The sequence below is a fragment of the Panthera uncia genome, chromosome E3 (genome assembly GCF_023721935.1).
Source record: "Panthera uncia isolate 11264 chromosome E3, Puncia_PCG_1.0, whole genome shotgun sequence".
Taxonomy (NCBI): Eukaryota; Metazoa; Chordata; class Mammalia; order Carnivora; family Felidae; genus Panthera; species Panthera uncia.
Genome location: NC_064815.1, coordinates 11,527,474 through 11,546,059, shown reverse-complemented (window position 1 = coordinate 11,546,059; position 18,586 = coordinate 11,527,474). Strand labels below are relative to the sequence as shown.

Here is an 18,586-nt window from a genome sequence, read left to right as displayed (position 1 = left end):
CCGTCGCCGGCGGCCAGCCCGCTGTGCGCCCCCTCCTCGCGGGTTCGAAACAGTTGGGAGTTGGACCCACTCCAGCTTCGGCTCCAGGAGGCCCCTCCTGAGCGGTCTGCCCTCCTGGGGCCATGGAGAAGGCCGCCCATAAAAGCAAAAAAGGTAACTGGGGAGTGGGGAGAGGGAGACGCCCTGGAGACCAAGCCTTCATTACTTTGCCTCCCCTGTAAAATGGGAACGTCACCCTCTTGGCCTGGGAGTTAGCCCCTCGCCATCATTTGTTTACCAAACTATAATTTACATACAGTAAGAGCCTCCCCCCCCCCCCCGCCCATTTTTAGTGTATAGCTCTGAGTTTTGATCAATGAATACTCACATATAACCACCACCACCATCAAGATGTGGAAGTTTCCCTCCCACACACGCTCCCTCCCCCATCCCCAAATTACTTTGCTCCTCTTTGCCACCAGCCTGCACTTCAGTGCCTGACACTCCTGATCTGTTTCTATAGTTTTGCCCTTTCCACGGAGAGTGTCATAAAAGTGGAATCGTGTGGTATGGAGTCTTTTGAGTCTGCCTTCTTTCCCTTAACCCTGCTGTCTTTTGAGACTGGGTCTCGTATAGATTATTTTATCCTAAGCACAATGAAGTAGCAAGCTGAGGTTGGAACTCAGACCTTGCCTGAGATGCCACTTCTCTGTATGCTCAGGAGCTAGAGGCTGAAGGAAGGTCTGACCTGCTCCAAATGGCTCCCAGAATCCTGAAAAATCTCCGAATGTGGTACCTTCTTTATACTGGGTTACTTTACTTTCTTATAGAGTCTCTGCGGTTTGGGGGAAGGTGAGGTTGGAGACAGCAAGGACACTTGCTTACAGGGAAGGGTCATGAACCTGGGGGTGGGGGAACAGGGGGCACCCCTCCCTCAGCAGGCCTCTTGGGCCCCCCCAAAACACCACAGTCACATGGATTTCGCAAAGGCCTGTCACTTGTCCTTCAGGAAGAGCTGCTGAAAACAAATGTCCCCAGAAACTTCCTGTGTACTGAAAATGAGTCTTCTGAGAAGCTTCCTTTTAGGAAAGTAACTTGTTTTAAATCACTCCATAGTCTTTGAAACTTTTCTTGTGAGAATCAGTTCTGGAGAAAACATACTTCGGCACCCTTCCACCACCACCCATTTTCCCGGATTTTCCTCCCAAATGATCTTTCGCTACCATTTCCACTGACATTGCCATGGCATGCTTGGGTGACTCCAGTAACATTTCGATTTCCCACATCCACTCTGGATCCCGCAGTCTGTGCCCCGCACAGCAGCCAGCCGGGTTCATTTGTTTGTTTTACAAATGTTACAGGGTCCCGCTTAACCTGCTCCTAAGCTTTTCCAGTGAGGTAAGCCTGTGAGGCCACGCCAGTCGGCTGTGACTTTGCTCCTCACGAGTGCTCCAGTGCATCTCTGTTCTTTCCTTACAGCCTCAATCCAGTTTGCTCCCTCCCACCCTCCTTTGTCTCAAGATTTCCTGTTGGTCTTTTTGACCTCGATTCAAATTTTGCCTTCTGTATGAAGCCTGAACTGCCTTTCCCGCAGGATACCTTGGCCTCCTGGCAGTCCTCCTCAGAGCTCTCTGTATTTTTCCTTCATAGCATGTGTTACAGTTTGTTATTCAACATCTATTTATGTGACTGATTAGTATCTGTCTCTTCCACTAAGCTGGAGGATCCATAAGGGCAAGAAACTGCTATTTCTTAGCACACTGCCTGCATCAAGAAACATTTGTCAAGTGAATACATAATAACTGACATTAATTAAGCACTCAGCAGGTGCCAGGCACTGTGCAAAGCCCTCTGTCTCATTTATTCTCATAACAAGTCTCCAAGCTAGACACGTACTGTCCTCACTTTACTGATGAGGAAACTGAGAAATAAATAGGTTGAGGAACTGCCCCAGGGATCTGGCTTTAGAACCCCAGTGATACTGTCATGCTGCTGTCCAGGCGAAGGACTAAAAAATGTCCCCCTCTTTATATTAGGCAAAAACGTTGGCTTCAATGTCAAGTCATCCATACACAACTTGAGCAAAACTCAGCAGACCAAACTCACTGTGGGCAACCTGGGCTTAGGCCTGATCATCATCCAGAATGGGCCCTACCTCCAGATCACCCACCTCATCAGGACGGGGGCTGCAGCCACGGATGGAAAACTCCAGCCAGGTGACTGTGGTTCCCCCCTGCCCCCATCTGCCCTCGGGGAGACCCCGGTTAATAGGTTTTAGTGTAACCATAATAATGATGATGACATTGTTTGAGAGCTTTCTGTGGGCCAGCAGGTTGCTAGCACTTTAATAACCCTTGCTGTTTTATTTTTTCACTGAATTCTTACAGTAAGTCTCTAGGTAGGAACTATTGTCATCCCCCTTTCACAGGGGAGGAAACTGAGGCACAGAGATTGAGTTCCTTGTCTAGGTTCACCCCACTCTGGCAAGTGGGATGGTGTCATTCCAGAGTTTATGCTTCTCTGTGGACTTTTCTTCTTCTAGGTAGGCAGTATTAATCATCGTTAATGTTTAGAAGCATGATCTCATTTCATCCTCCTGACAATCCTGAGGTAGATTCTGCATTAAACCACCTTATAGATAAGGAGTCAGATATTTAGTAAATTGCCCATTGTCACACCAGGGATCAGGGATTTGAACCCTCTCTGTTAGACTTCAGAGCCCAAGGCCTTTGATCAACACTGCCCTGCTTCTCTTGTCTTTGGGAGAATGAATTTTCCATCCAGTTCAAGATGTGTTTTCCAGTGTCTGCTCCAGTTCTAGGGCTGTGCTCAGTAGTCAGGGAGGCACAATGGGATGGTAAGGTGGTGAGAAACAAGAATCATCTGGTTTTAGCTGGGCCTGAATTCAGTCAGGCCCAGGCTCTGTCACTTTCTAGTTCTGTGACCTTGGGCAGTCATTTAACCTTCTAGGCCTCAGTCACCTCATGTCTAAATTGGGATAACAGCTACCTTCCTCAGAGGTTGCTAGGATCTGGAGAGATAAATTTTATGAAAGTGCTTTGAAAACGACAGTTCTATGGAAATACTGGCAATCATTTCTCTTAGGCTGTTCCTGACTTGTGGCTTTTCTTTCTTTTTTTCTTTAAATAAAAAATGATTGTGGTACAGGAGCCCCGTGGATTAAATTACTGATTTATAATGCTACTTCCTAGAATCACCTTGGGAGCTTTTAAAACTGAGATGCCTAGGCCCCATCTCCCCAGAGGTTCTGATTCAATTGATAGGGGGCTGGGGACAGGGCAGTTCATGATTTAAAAGCTCCTCAGGTGATTCTAACCGCAGCTTGTGTTAGAAGCAGGGGATTAAAGAAGTAAATAGATAAATGATGCCATTATGAAAGTTTGCCCCCACCTTATAATCCAAAACATTCTCTCCAAATGGCAGTGCTTGGTGCTGGGGAACAAAGCGCCAGGGAGACAGGTCCAGCACAGTTTCCCATGAGCTTTTCCTCAGTTTCTCTGGGGTCACGCAACAGAAGCTGATTCATAACCAGAGCACACACTCGCTGGAGTGGGACAGGAGTGTGCTTTTATGCACAGGAAACAGAACCTCATGGTGTGGCCACGGTTAGTGGGCTCCTGGAGGTCAGAGGCAGTCTTGAATTCATCTTTTAAATCCAGGATTTACCTTTAATGCTGGCACATATTATGTCTGTGCATTAGTAAATGAATAATAAATGTTTGTCACTGGCATTGTGCAAGGTGTTTCCACATCTATTATCTAATTTAGTCTTTACAAACTCCTGGAAGGTCGATAACACAATATAGAGGGTTGGAGGTGTAGTAACTTGGTCAATACACAGAGCTAAGTGGGTGGGCAGAGCTGGGACTTGAACCCATGTCTAGAGAGCCCACACTTTTGACTGGAAGTGGGATTTCAGTACCGGAGAGAGTCCAGAGTCCCAAATCTCTTCATGATGGGTCAGTCAGTTCTCCTCAGGTTCTTGGTTTCAAAGACCAGAATTCAGTCCTTTTAACAATGAATGAGATCTTCAGAGGTGATAGTCCCACAGACCTGCTATTTCTTCGACCTTGTTACCTCCCAGCCCCATTATTTCTCATCCACGTGTTTTACATTTTTCTCTTCTGGTGTTTCAAATTGGGTTTCATTTCCTATTGAATTTGCTAGTTTAGTTTAGTGTTTGTTTATTCTGGCTGAATTTAAATTCCTTTTGGCCAATATGCCTTTAAATAGACTGATATCTAGAGTCTTAAGAAATAGTATAGCTTTGAAGGTAAATACAAGTCATATACTGGTCACATTCATTCAATAAGCATTTCCTGAATGCCTACTGTGTGCAGGTGTCCTGCTAGGCAGGAGGGCATAATGGTAAGCCAAACAGATGTGGTCTCTAGCCACCTGGAGCTTGTGGAACTCAGAGCCTTGTCGGGAGAGATGGAGAAAAATAAATAAAAATTTATTTTTCAGTAGTGGCTTGGCTGCTGCAAAGTTGATTTAATATAGGTAATCGAGACAAGGTTTATAATAATGTGGTTCCTACAGCCCATTAAAACAGAAAAAAAAAAGTGTAATGGGGTTGGTATTCATAAATACCAGATTGATGTTTCTTTATGAAGGGCAATGTTAATATCTATTGTCAGAGTAATCACATTCATACAATGACACCTTTGGTTTACAGTCAGGATGGTCAGGGAATTAAGCTGTTTATTTTCTGCCCTCTTGATAAAAAACATCCTTCAACAACGTAATTAAGCAGAATGCCAAGCCATAGCTTTCAGCTATAAACGTTCCTTTTAACATCAGGCACGTAAACTCATCCAGTGAGGTGTTTGGTTTTGTTTTGCCATTGTAATTAACCTCTGTAGGATGAACAGCTGTTTCAGATGGCACACTCTGCAGGTGGCTGGGAGAAGCTTGTTTCATTCTGAAGTTAGCTGCAGATCCTAGGCTGGTTTTATCATCAGCTACTTTGTAAGACCAAAGCAGGTTTTTCTTCACCCTTCCAAGTATTCATTTTCTTCAGTACTTTTAAACTTAAGTTCTTTTTAAACTGAAGTTTCTGATAGGATCTAGCACCATGAAAGTTTGTCCTTGGAGCCTTCCTTTGAGATCAGCATTAATTCCCAACTACAGCACAGTGGGGTGTAGTATCACAGAAGGTACTGCATCCTCTCTCCTCCTTGGAGGTTAGGCTTCTGCTGTCTGGGAATGAAGGTAACTGAGAGGTCCCTAGCTTCTCACGCACAGAGAAATGAACACATCCTTTGGGACTTGATTGGAGTCTCTTTATCCAGTGTTAGTGATAAAGTCTCCATTACCATTTGGCAGGCTGTTAGTTCTAGTAAGATCTGAAGACTAAGATTTTACCTAATGTGAGCCCTTAAGAAGTAATTTCTTTGTATCCCTTCCTCTCTTGCTGAATATCCTTGCATTAGTCAGGATTCTTCACTGCAAGCAATCGAAAACAGTGCCTGTGAAGGCACTGAACTTAGAACATTGAGTCTAACAGAACTGCCAGAAAGGCTGGAGAACCAGGCTTGGGAAATGATGACAGAACGCGGGGCCATATAGAACTACCCCTGGAAACCGGGTGCTTCCATCACCCAGCTGCATCTCCTGCCCAGGTTCAGTGACCCAGGTGGGAGTGCCCAGTGGCTGGATCTAGTTTACATGTCCATGCCCTAGGTGCTGGCGGCAGGGAGGTGGACAAAGATATGCACTTAGGGGGTCCAGGGACTTGCTGTCAAGATGTGGTTTTCTTCCCACTTGCCAGGAGATTAGAAGCTCTATGGTTGACCATCACACTTCCCTTCCTGTCCAGCAATGCCCTGAAGTAGGCAGTCTAGCTTTCAAATCCCTTTATCCAACATACTCTCTATATACACATCTTAAGCTTAATTAAAGCATGCTAAATGTCCATTGTTTCATGCAGAATTACTTGCTCAACTAATACCGCACAAGGCAGAAAATTAAAATGAAGGGCTTTATGTTAAATTTTTTTTTAATGTTTATTTATTTTTGTGACAGAGAGAGACAGAGCATGAACGGGGGAGGGTCAGAGAGAGAGGGAGACACAGAATCTGAAACAGGCACCAGGCTCTGAGCCATCAGCACAGAGCCTGACGCGGGGCTTGAACTCACGAACTGCAAGATCATGACCTGAGCCGAAGTTGGACACTTAACCGACTGAGCCACCCAGGCGCCCCAGAAGGGCTTTATGTTAATAGAGTGGAGGGCACTGGAAATTGCCAGGCAGGTACAATAGCAAGTAGGTCATTTACTCACTTAGTGTAAGTGGTTTTTTTTAAATAATAATGACTATTCATTTTACTCGAAACAAACATTTTTAGAATCCTAAAGGATGGTTCAGATTATAAACGATTTTTAGCCTCTTTCACACCAAGGACTAAAGAAATACCATAAAAACATGATAGAATATCTTCTACACCGCTATTAAGAAACATCTTGCATGCATTCATTATGCGAAGGACACTCATGTCACCTAGTTGGTCACTTTTATTAAATAAAGGCTGGAGTCTGGTTGAACTCGTAAAATGGAATACCTCACAGTGCAGCCAGAAGTGGTATGAGCCCAATGACCCATTATCTTAATTTTACTGATAATTTCTTTCCTTCTTCAGGTGATGTTCTGATTAGTGTTGGCCATGCCAATGTGTTAGGATATACTCTTCGAGAATTTTTAAAACTTTTGCAACACATCACCATAGGAACAGTGCTACAAATCAAGATTTACCGAGATTTTATTGACATACCCCAAGAATGGCAAGAAATATATGATTTAATCCCTGAGACCAAATTCCCGTTAACACGGTAAGTCGTTCATTTTAGGAAAACTTTGTTGTGCTACTGTTCCCCAGAGCCTGTGAAGCACGTGGTCTTGGTGAAACCACTGCAGTAATTTAGTGGGTTTTTAAATCCTGGAGAAGTACAATCTGCAGGACCTAATGTGAGGCAGATTGATAGAGGCAAGAGCCTTGAATCTGGAGCTAAAACAGAAATGGAAAAAAAAAAAAAAAAAAAGAGAGAGAGAGAGAGAACCATCTAATGGGAGCTCGGCCTCCAAATCTACCTGCAATGTGTCCCTTTGTCCAGAGTCAGCCTCAAACGTGCTGTGGATCCCATGCCCTCATTTGTCTCCTGCACATTCAGCTTTTCTGTGGATCCTTCTCAATAACATGTAAGGCTTTTGGGGCCTCTGCCTCTTTACAAACCCCACCTTGACTCTGCTGCCCTCTCCCTGCCGCCGGCCACAGTCCTATCCCTTTGGCTCCAAACGTGTGTGAAGAGCTGTATCAGATGTGGCCATTTCCCCAGGAGATGATTTCCCAGGCGCTCTCCCCCAATCTCAGTCCAGGCTTTGCTGTCTTCACTTGTCCAAGAGGCCTCTTTGCAGGGCCACTCACAGCCCTCAGGTTGATTCCAGTAGACTCTTCTCAAGTCGTCACTGTGTGTGGCTCCTGAGCAACATTCGACACTGTACAACTCCCACCCCCTCTTCTGTTGAAACGTCTTCCCCAGGCTTCAGCCTTGGAGTTCCCCAGCGCTCAATCTTTGGCTTTCTTCTCTCAATTTCCTGGGCACCCTCACTGATGCCTGTGGTTTCCGTCCCTCTCCCTACAGGACTGATTTTCAAATTGTACGATCTTCAAACTTGTATATTTAAACCCTTTCTCTCTCCCACTTGGTGGCTTCATTTGGATGTATCACAAACCCCTCACACTCGTTATGCCTAAAGATCAAGAGCCAGCTAACTGCTTATCTCCTTGGGGTGGTCCTATCTTACTGGGGGAGCATTTGCCTAGTTGAACAAGTCAGAAATTTAGAGGCTGTGCTAGATTTCTCCATCTCCCTTGTTTCCACCCCATATAATCACAAAACTTGTCATTTTATCTTCCGACTCTCTCTCACATTTGTCCATCTCTCTCTCTGGCCACTATCATCACCCCAGTCAGAGCCACCGTCTACTCTCTTCCCCTATTCATTTGCTACACAGAACAATCCTTTTACAGTGCAAATCTGAATGTGACGTGTTCCCTGCTGAAAATCTTTTTAGACCTCCTGTTCTCAGGATAAATGCCCAAACCCTTACACTGGTCTATGCTACTGCATGTGGCTGGGTCTGTATCCCACAGCCTCACCACATACTGCTGTCCTCTTCCCTCTCTAGTCCACTTTGCCTCTCAGCTTCTTTGTCTTATGTTTCTTTGCCTCGGACTTTACACTTGCCCTTCTCTGTGTACAACATGCCTAGGACTCTGTCATTACTCACTGTTGAAGGCTCATGGTGCAAAATTTTTCCAAGGGGCCTTCAAGTTAGGAAGTGTTAAAACACTGTCTGGTCCATCTGTCATATGCTTTCAGAGAAACCTGTGTATCTCCTTCACAGCATTTATCCTAATTTCAATGAAGTAATCTGTACAATCTATTGTTTACTATGTTGCCCTGGGAGAACGTAAACTGAAGGCAAGGACTAAGTCTGTGTTGTTAGGCTAAATCTACCACAGGACTTTCACGTGGCTGAGGGCTCATTTATTCAGAGTGAATGAAAATTAAAATCCAGCTTTGAAGCTCAGGCAAATCGCTTAATCTCTGAGAGCTTGTTTATCTGTAACACAGGAGTACCAGAGACTCCTCTGAGGATCAGATATGTGAGGAAGTTGTGTAGAACATGAAGACATGTAGAACATGAGATCCTTCTCCTTCAGTGACAAGTTCAGTGCTCTGATGCAAGAGTGGTCCTTATTAATTTGACAGATTTCTGAGCACTAGTTGTTACAGCTGTGTATCTTTGGTTATTGGGATGGGCTCAGGGAAAGCTGGCTAGGAACTTTACTAAGGACTAAAAAATGGTCCACACTGGATAGACATTACTTCAGATATTCCAACTTTTGGTCCAAAGAACTGATATGGTCAACAGATGTGCTTTGCTAGTCTCCCACAGCATTTTAAAAAGCCGGAAGAGCAGTGACTGTAGAGAGAAGGAAGGATACGGAGGGGCTTTTCCAAGGGCTAGCAAAGTGTTTGTAAGTTTTTTCATTTAACTAGGTTTCTTTTTTTCATTTTTCTGTATATTTCAAAATTTTTAAATAAAAAATATTTGCATTAGTTGCCAAATTTACATATCTAAGATTCCATGGAAATTATCTGTATCTCTGGTTTCTCCTAAAAAATTAGAAGATGGGCTTGTGTCCTCACATGGTGACAGTGGACCAGAGCTGGGTACCAGCTGTCCCCTTAGATCAGACACAAATTAGGGACAAGTTTTTCCCCCAATAACCAAACCAATCATGACAGTTAAAAATCATTAATGATAACAGTGAACACTTATTCATTGCTTACTATGTGGTGGACACTGCTTTACAAGTATTATGCCATTTAATCCTCAGGTTAATTCTTTTTATCATCATGGTTACATAAGAAAACTGAGGCCAAGAGAGGTGTGTGTAAACTTGCCAGTGGTCACAGGACTAAGAGTGACTAGATCTGTCTCTAGAGCAACAATATCCAAGAACTTACTGCAATGGTGTAAATGTTCTTGATCCGTTCTGATGTGGTAGCCACGGGCTACATGTGGCTATTAAGAGCCTCAAATGTGAGGATTTGCAACTGAAGAATTTTAAGTTTTATTCAAGTTTAATCAATTCAAATTTAGCTGCCATACCTAGCTGGTGGGCCCTGTACTGGGGAGTGCAGCTCTCAAGGCTGAGTTCTTAATTACTTATTTATAGAATGACTATGTTGTTCACATTTTAATTGTTCAGAGTTTGAGATACAGAATTTTAAAATCTAAGAACGACAGACCGACCATTCAAAAATAAGGAGGAAACACAGAAATAGCACAACTCAAGTATGAGACTAAAGCCCACAGGACTTAAGAACAATACCAACCACTTTCTAAATCCCTTTCTTAATTTGAAACAAAGTGCTTATATCTAAGGCACTTTAGTAATTTATGTGGAAAGGACAGAGAAGGAGCACAAAGGGAAAGAAAAGGCATCTTACACAAAGCTGGTATGATCTTTTTCATGAGTAAATGGTACTGTGTGCCCATTGGAAAATATTCCACATAATGCTCTGGGCAGGTCCAGTGATAGAAAACTGTTTGTAATTAACTCTGACTTCTGCTCGTTTGTGGCTTTATAATCTTACTTCAGTTTAATAAGAATCTGACCCTACTACCTGTCCTTTATAGTTACCTAATACAGAGTTACAAAAGATATTCTTTGCAGTCTGGAAAAAAAAAAAAAAAAGTAACCTGGATTTTGTTTTCATTCACGTGCTGTTCAGGAAGTCCTAGGCATGTCTGAAGGCAACCTGTTCTAGTCCTGAGGTCTTCTGAACCTCCTTGCACAGCACTAAATCAAGGATGAAGGAAAATCACACAGTAAGACTAGTGGCTCAGTTACTAACTGTTTATTATAAGAGAGAAACTTTCGGAAAAGCTGTTCGAAGTTTTGGGAGCAAGTACAACGGTCACACCTGCAAGAATATTAGTGATCATGCAAGCCAAGTCTAAAAGATTGGGGGGTGGCGAAGAAAACAACTTCATATTTCCTTTTAGCAGGACAGATGTACCAAAGGTCTATAATCACAAAGATCTTTGTTAAATGAATGTTAAAATCTAAGAACGGATTTGCTGGGCAACAGCACCAGGATGAGGGGGAGGAGGTAACAGCATTTGTTCAGGAAAGCAATGGCAAGCTCAGGTATGTAGATGTTAGAAAAGTTCAAGAGAACTGTAGATGATAGCAGGCAAGCATTGGCCAAGTTTCAACAACCAAGAAAGCTAATAGTCAGGGATGTGAGGGTGATCTGGCTGCAACATCTGTCACTCCATTGATCACCAGGTGTCCCCTTCCTCCCTCACCCCTCCACATGCATCCCTTCTGAAGCTGCATGCTCAGTTGAAGACGACCGGTTCTTCAGTCAAGGGTATATGAGTAGCTGCTTTCCTCTGCTAAAAACCTCCATACAACCTCTCAAGAAAGCCAATAGTTGGGGCAGGTAACAAAAAAAATCTTTAAAAGCTTTTGGACAGCAACAGAGAAGTGGAATAGTGAATGAGACACATCTGGATGTAGAGGGTGTTGTATAAATACACATTTGTAAACTCAAAAGAGAGGCAAATGATGGTTCTCAGGAGAAAAAAAGAAGGCTCAAAAATTTCCCGATAACTAGTGTACTTAGAGGTCCACTAGTTCCTAAATACCTTGGAAATCAGTAAGACACTGTTATTACTGACCCCATGTGACCCATGAGAAGAGTTCTGTGGAGGAGATGGCCAGGTTGACCTGTCATTCTGGAATGAAATTAACCCACACCTTAAAACCTGCTAATATTCTGGTCAGTAGTCTGACTCAAGTTATTTTCAAACTTTTGAAAGTGATGTGAAAAAACTTAAGGCAGAATCTGATTTACATTTAGGAGTGGAAACAAATTTAAAGACAGTTTTGGAGAGAAAAACTTCAATAACACAAAGTGCTAAAGCTAAATTATATCCTTTCTTTGATGAACCAAAGCAGGTTACAAGACATCTTGTTAGGGGACAATGAATATGCAGACATGAAGAATACATGTCTTTCACTATTTTTTTTTTTTTTTTCATTTCAGCACAACAAAGAAAACTGAGCAGGCAAAAGACCCTTTGGCAAGCAGTGATGACGGTGAAGATGTAGTTTCAGATAAAAAACTTAAGTATTATAAATATTCAAAGTCCAGTGAGCATCACTCTGCAAGGAGACCAATGTCTATCTCCAGAGAATGGCATAGCTACAAAAAGAAGAACCGTACTATTAGTGTAGGAAAAGGCATTAATGCTGATGTGGTGATTCACAGAGATCCCAAGAGAGAAGTGAGGCCCCCTTCTCCATACTGGACAATGGTGAAGCGAGACAACCAAAGCTCTTCCTCATCCACAGCCTCCTCTACCTCAGATGCATTTTGGCTAGAAGACTTTGCCCAAGTTGAAAAGGGCAGGGGTCAACCTGTATCAAAAGTTGCTTAGGCAGCAGTCTGCAAACTGGTGATCACATGAGCATCTAATTTTTGTGCATTGCTATGCACAGGTTTGCTATACTTACAGGAGGAATATGTGCAGACTTACCCATTCTTTCACAAGTGCATTCTGATGCCGTCAGAGACATTCTTCAATGTGATAATCCAAAGACTTCCCTGGGGTCAGACAGGCCTCACCACCTTATTCCCAAAATAGCAACATCATTAACACACTCCCTTCTGAGAAGAACATCTCATCTTTTACAAAATGCGGCAGAGGAACCCAGGACCAGAATGTATGAACATAGAGAGAATTTCAATTTTTAAGGTAAGTGCCACATTTTTACTTAGACAGTTAGCTTCTCTTGTTTTGCAAACTTCAAATGCCCTACTTAAAATAAGTAAGAGATATATTTTCTGGCTAGTTGTGCACATAAAGTTCCACCCCACCTCCCCCCCTTCAGCCCTAAGAAACAGAATGGGAACAGATGAGGAAGAGGGAAAAGATGAGAAACAAAACTCTGTCACACAGTGAAGATAAATCAGACATAAAATGATGCAGTGGGAATATAAGATATGACTAACAGGGAATTTAGATTTTTCAGAAATAACTATACTGCAAGAAAGGCAGTAAAGAAAGGGGGTAAAACTCAGACCATTTAATTGTTTTGACCCAAAAGGACAGATTTTTAAACTGGCTTTATCTTTAAAAGCCATCGATAAAAGGAGTGCCTGAGTGGCTCAGCCGGTTAGGCGTCCGACTTCAGCTCAGGTCATGATCTCATGGTTCGTGAGTTCAAGCCCCGCATCGGGCTCTGGGCTGACAGCTCAGAGCCTGCAGCCCGCTTCAGATTCTGTGTCTCCCTCTGTCTACCCCTCTGCTGCTTGCACTCGGTCTCTTGCATTGTCTCAAAAATAAACACTAGGGGCGCCTGGGTGGCGCAGTCGGTTAAGCATCCGACTTCAGCCAGGTCACGATCTCGCGGTCCGTGAGTTCGAGCCCCGCGTCAGGCTCTGGGCTGATGGCTCGGAGCCTGGAGCCTGTTTCCGATTCTGTGTCTCCCTCTCTCTCTGCCCCTCCCCCGTTCATGCTCTGTCTCTCTCTGTCCCAAAAATAAATAAAAAACGTTGAAAAAAAAATTAAAAAAAAAAAAATACTAAAAAAAAAATTTTTAAAGTCCTCGATAATAATCTTACTAGTTTCTGAGCTTCTATACTTTTAGATTCCTGTTCTCCTTTGCAGCATCTAAAACAAAGACCTCAGCATATAATAAGTACTTGATTAACTGATAGCCAAGACATGAGAAAAACATTTCAACAGAATGTTTCATTGACTTTAAGTCAGCTGGGAACAATTTATTTATGCTTTAAGACATTTCACCTTATTGGGGGAAAAAAAAAGATATATGTTTTATTGGAGATTTTTGACTTTCACGTGTTTGCTGCTCTGGGCTGAGAAAATGTTCAGCTCTTTCCTGTTTCAGAATTTACAACTCATCAACGAAAGGTGTGTGCCCCAGATTTCCACTTGCTGCCATTGACTTCCGGCCAGAAACAAACTTCTTTGCAGCCTTGAAGTAAACAAACAAACAAATGACAGAAAAAATTAACAGAAATAAGAAAATGTATTATGCAGTAGATAAACTTATCTATTTTGTTATTTCAAGAGTTTATGGACAGGGCATCCTGAGCCAGCAATTCTGTACTAGCCTCTTGTGAGATTAACTACAGGAGAGGGCTGGTACGTTATTTTAATTTGTGACAATGTAGGAAGCAAAGCTCCGCTGTCCCTTTGAATGTTCCCTCATTACATGTGACTGAGCAAGTGTGGTGCTCCAGACATGAGGGTAGCTGGTAAAAAGGGGGATAGGGAAAACCTCACTGACATTGCAAAATAGGGCAGAGTCAGCCTCAGGCAGGGCAGTACTTTACTGTTTCTGTATTGCGATGGCAAATAGTCTGAGTCGATAAAAATACACCAACTGTCAACATAAAAGTCAAACTTTTATCTGTTTCCTTTATGCCACTATTTGAAGCAAAAAGGCTGGCCGATGAGGTCAGATGTACTACCGTGAGTAGCAGTGCCCCATGCTGTCTCAGGCACAGGGAGATCATGAAGAGGCAGCTGGGCTGGGACTCCCACAGCAACAGTATAGTAAAGGAGAGCCATTTGGAAGGGTATGGAATGATAAACTTCGGGGCAAAGTGAAATCAAGTCTAAGTTACGACCTTAAAATACCCTGTTTCTTTTTTTTCTATGCTCATTGTCCCTACATTAAGGTGGAGCTGTTGGGGAGAAGATGGTGGAGACCTCTACAATGCAAGAGGAGTCGACATTTTTCATGTGGAAAAAACTGGGAAAACCCACTGATTGTGGATTTGTTCTGTAGTTCATGTATTTGTTAGGCATAGTAGAGAGTACAAAAAGGTATAAGATACGGTCCTGGCCCTTAAAACAATTCAGTCTCACAATAATATATGTGGAAAAAAAACAAAAAGCAATAGCAGAATGTCTCCTGCTGAGAAGATGAACAAAAATCCTGAGATCCTGGATCGTGCAGGATTGGCACGACAGTTTATTTCTTGAGAGGAGAACAAACACCGAACTCAACTATTAGGTTGAATCACATGAAATTACCAATAATTCAACTCTTCTTGACCTCTAAGAATTTAAAATGGTTTAACCTATTGGTAATTTAGTTGAATGAGGAAGACACATACACCCCAAGTTGATGAGCCATTTACAGACGTGATGGTAATGAGCCCTCCTACCTCCACACCAGGTGGACAGGCACCAAACAGCAGGACAGTGACATATATAGCCCAAGGGAACTTATGCATTCCTTCTGAAATTGGGTCGAGGTCAAATTGTTTGATGTTAAATCATAAGTTTTCATTTGCTTACATTTACAACATCTGTGTCTGCTACGGAGTCAATCTGCTGAAGGACTGTGGCTGGTGGTGTGTATGAACCAGCAACCAGAGCCTGGGACCCGACTTCATCCAGGAACTCCTCAGAAGACTCCACTGACATTAGGTAGCCAGCTTTCAGCTTGTTCCTGTCCAGTAAAAAATATGTAACTAAGCAGAAGCCAGTCTTATAAGAGCGAGACAATTTTAAACTCAAACTCAAACATGTTTTGGTAAGTACACAAATTAACAGCTTTGAAATCTTACAGTGCTGAACAGCTGCATTCCATTTCTTTAGTTCATCAATTATGTTTTTATTTACATTACTATTTAGAAAGCTGTCAATATAAGATTATACTGAAAACCCAACGACTGCCTTTTGATTTGAGACTAGAGCTTGTATCTCATTAAGACTATTTTATTTCTTAAAGTAGACTCCATGCCCAATGTAGGGCTGAAACTCATGACCCTGAGATCTGGAGTCGCAGGCTCCACCGAGTGAGCCAGCCAGGCACCCCTCATTAAGACTATTAAGACTACTTTATTTATTTTTTAAAAGTTTATTTTGAGAGAGAAAGGAGTGCAAGTGGGGGAGGAGCAGAGAGAGAGGGAGACAGAATCCCAAGCAGACTCCGCATGGTCAGTGCAGAGCTCAATGCAGGGTTCAAACTCACCAACCACGAGACCATGACTTGCTGAAGTCAGACACTTAACTGACTGAGCCACCCGGGTGCCCCAACACTAATTTTAATGTGAAGTTTTGATTAGTGAAGTAACTCTTGCCTCCTAATACTTTTCTGGTGATGATTTTAGGCACTTCTATTAAGGGAGAATATCTATGTGGGATCTTGAGACGCTGTTCACTTAGCAGAATACTGTGTGCTGATTCTCTATCTTCCCCCCGCCCCCCAGGACCATTTCTACACTGAGATTTGTCTCAGGGTAGGGCATAATTGAGAAGGCAGGTGGGAAAGGTCATTATAGGTCCTACAGTCCTTGCAGCTTAAATATGGGCACAAAGCGTCAATACAAAATAAAACAAAATCCAATTCATAATTCTCTCAAAGAAACTGGTGTTTACTTAAGACACTTAATTTAACTCTCAAACTATCCTCCTTTGGCACTCTGTACACGACTACCATTTAAACATAATTACAATTTAATGCAGCAGTTTTACCACAATGTCAGCTTAATTAAAGATTTTAACGGGTGCCTGGATGGCTCAGTTGGTTAAGTAAGTGTCCAACATTCAGCTCAGGTCATGATCTCACGGTTTTCATGGGTTCGAGCTCCATGTCGGGCTCTGTGCTGACAGCTCAGAGCCTGGAGCCTGCTTCAGAGTCTGTGTCTTCCTCTCTCTCTCCCCCACTCACACTGTGTCTCTCAAAAATAAATTAACAAACTGATGGTTACTGAAGGGGAAGTGGGCAGGGGGATGGGTGAAACAGTTGATGGGGATTAAGGAGGGCACCTGTTGAATCACTAAATTATACTCCTGAAACTAACATTATACTGCATGTTAACTGGAGTTTAAATAAAAACTTAAAAAAAAAATTAGCTACAATAAACTTTACCAAGAGATTATCAGTTTGTCCCTTCAGCAATGCCTTACTTTCTCTCTTTCACTACAGAAAGACTAAGAACCTTACAAGAAAAATATCAACTCTATCAAAATGGCAGAACACAAACACATTGACATTAAAAACTGAAATTCCATTTTCTACATGTTGCTGTACCTTATAAAAACTGTGGGGCATTAAGGAAATATATTTTCTGAAATAAATTAGATTTGAAATCAGTTTTTCTTCAGTAAATCCAGTGTTTCAGTTTATTCTCATCGTGTTTTGTTTCTAGTACAATCATGTAGAATTGCATCCTATCAATCAATCCCTGGTTCCATGTTTGTAATATTTAATAAACTGTACTTATTCAAGAGATGCAATTTTTTAGTGTTCTCAGTGTAACAGAAATACTACTACTAATGGGAACAGAAATGACCGAGAAGTTGTTCCCTCCTGGGTTGTAATTTGCCCTGTCATACTTCCTTGGTGGGTCATATTAAATGACCATGAAGACAGTTTGAGTTTTACGAGTCCCATTTTGAACTGTCCTAAATGGGTGGAATCAAATAAATGTTTTAAACTGCTGTATGAAAACACAAGCTGATTTGTTCGAGACTCTCCCTGAAGATATTGAGGGGTGTTGCTGGCACTTTCAATGGGAATTTAAAAATCACCAAATAGGAGACAGGTATTTCCATCTTTTAATCAGATCCTCCTTTATCCGTGGGGCATTACTTTCCAAGACCCCCAATGGATGCCTAAAACCACAGTACCAAACCCTACACATCCTATGCTTTTCTTATACTTACACAAGTATATTTTTTATTTTTTTAGAAGGTGTTTTTTTAAAGTTTGTTTATTTTGAGAGAGTGCGAGTAGAGGAGGGGCAGAGAGAGAAGACAATCCCAAGTAGTCTCTGTGCTATTAGTGTGGAGCCTGATGCGAGGCTCGAACTCATGAACTGTGAGATCATGACCTGAGCCAAAACCAAGAGTCATACACTTAACCAAATGAGCCACTCAGGTGCCCCTTAATTTATAAATCAGGCACACTGAGGGATTAACAGTAACTACTAATAAAAGAGAACAATTATAACAATATGCTATAATAAAAGTTATGTGAATATGGTCTGTCCCTCTCATTTAAAAATATTTTATTGTCCTGTACTCTCCTTTCTTCTTGTGATGATGTGAGATGACAAAATGCCTGTGCCTGTGTGATGGGATGAAGTGAGGTGAGTGCCGTAGGTGTTGTGACATAATGTTCAACTACTTGTGATTTTCTGACAATAAGTCAGGAGGGGGATTATCTGGTTCTAGATTGTGGCTGACTGCAGGTAACTGGAAAGCTAAACCACGGATAAGGGGGCACTATTGTATTTTCTGGTCTATCAAATCAGTAAAGAGGTAAAAAAAAAAAAAAATTGCTAATGGTTATGGTAGAATAGGCACTCTCATATACTGATAGTGTGATTATAAAGGGGTATGACCTCTTTACATTGTGACTTTGAAATATACAAATAAAAATACTTAAACACACATGCACTTTAACACAGACTTCGGTTATAGTATTTTTAGCTCTCGACCCAGTTGGGAATCCATACCAAGAAAGTAATATGAAATAAAAATGTTTCAAACCCAAAGATATCTTTTATAGTTTATAATTTCCAACTGTAGGAAATGTCCAACAAGTATATTTTGATGCCCCAGTTAATACTGTTTGTAACACATTTTTTTTTTAAATTTTTTTTTAAGGTTTTATTTATTTTTGAGACAGAGAGAGACCGAGCATGAACGGGGGAGGGGCAGAGAGAGAGGGAGACACAGAATCGGAAGCAGGCTCCAGGCTCCGAGCCATCAGCCCAGAGCCCGACGCGGGGCTCGAACTCACGGTCCGCGAGATCGTGACCTGAGCTGAAGTTGGACGCTTAACCGACTGAGCCACCCAGGCGCCCCTAACACATTTTTAGTAATCTGAATGAAAACATTATAATGTTAAGAAAAGGAGGGGGGGGCCTTGGTGGCTCAGTGGGTTAAGCGTCCGACTTCGGCTCAGTCGATCTTGCAGTTTGTGAGCTAGAGCCCTGCGTCGGGCTCTGT

At 42.3% G+C, this 18,586-nt stretch overlaps 2 protein-coding genes across 4 annotated transcripts in view; one reads left to right on the top strand and one right to left on the bottom strand.

Moving 5' to 3' along the window:
• The first annotated feature begins 21 nt into the window (after positions 1-21).
• PDZD9 (PDZ domain containing 9) lies at positions 22-16,723 on the top strand. 3 transcript variants are annotated; one of them, XM_049639171.1, is made up of 6 exons: positions 23-153; positions 2,016-2,195; positions 6,642-6,831; positions 11,632-12,343; positions 14,296-15,158; positions 16,557-16,723. In XM_049639171.1, the coding sequence occupies exons 1-4, from the start codon at positions 123-125 to the stop codon at positions 12,023-12,025; spliced, it is 795 nt and encodes a 264-aa protein (XP_049495128.1). In that variant the 5' UTR covers positions 23-122; the 3' UTR covers positions 12,026-12,343; positions 14,296-15,158; positions 16,557-16,723. The 3 variants fall into 3 exon arrangements, with proteins under 3 accessions (XP_049495130.1, XP_049495128.1, XP_049495129.1); XM_049639173.1 differs by lacking the exon at positions 2,016-2,195 and having other exon boundaries at positions 22-153; XM_049639172.1 differs by lacking the exon at positions 14,296-15,158.
• The window catches only part of LOC125928461 (cytochrome b-c1 complex subunit 2, mitochondrial), a 30,617-nt gene continuing 25,371 nt past the window's right edge, over positions 13,341-18,586 (bottom strand). The window contains exons 13-14 of the mRNA XM_049639164.1: positions 14,921-15,074; positions 13,341-13,586 (exon numbers count right to left, since the gene is read on the bottom strand). Coding sequence (XP_049495121.1) covers positions 13,503-13,586; positions 14,921-15,074 — 238 coding nt within the window. The 3' untranslated portion in view covers positions 13,341-13,502. The remainder of the gene's footprint in view (positions 13,587-14,920; positions 15,075-18,586) is intronic.

Coding starts and splice junctions, on each gene's coding strand:
- PDZD9 (XM_049639172.1), top strand. CDS start 123: ATGGAGAAGGCCGCCCATAAAAGCAAAAAAG. Junction 154..2,015: donor CGCCCATAAAAGCAAAAAAG/GTAACTGGGGAG, acceptor TCTTTATATTAG/GCAAAAACGTTGGCTTCAAT. Junction 2,196..6,641: donor GGATGGAAAACTCCAGCCAG/GTGACTGTGGTT, acceptor TTCCTTCTTCAG/GTGATGTTCTGATTAGTGTT.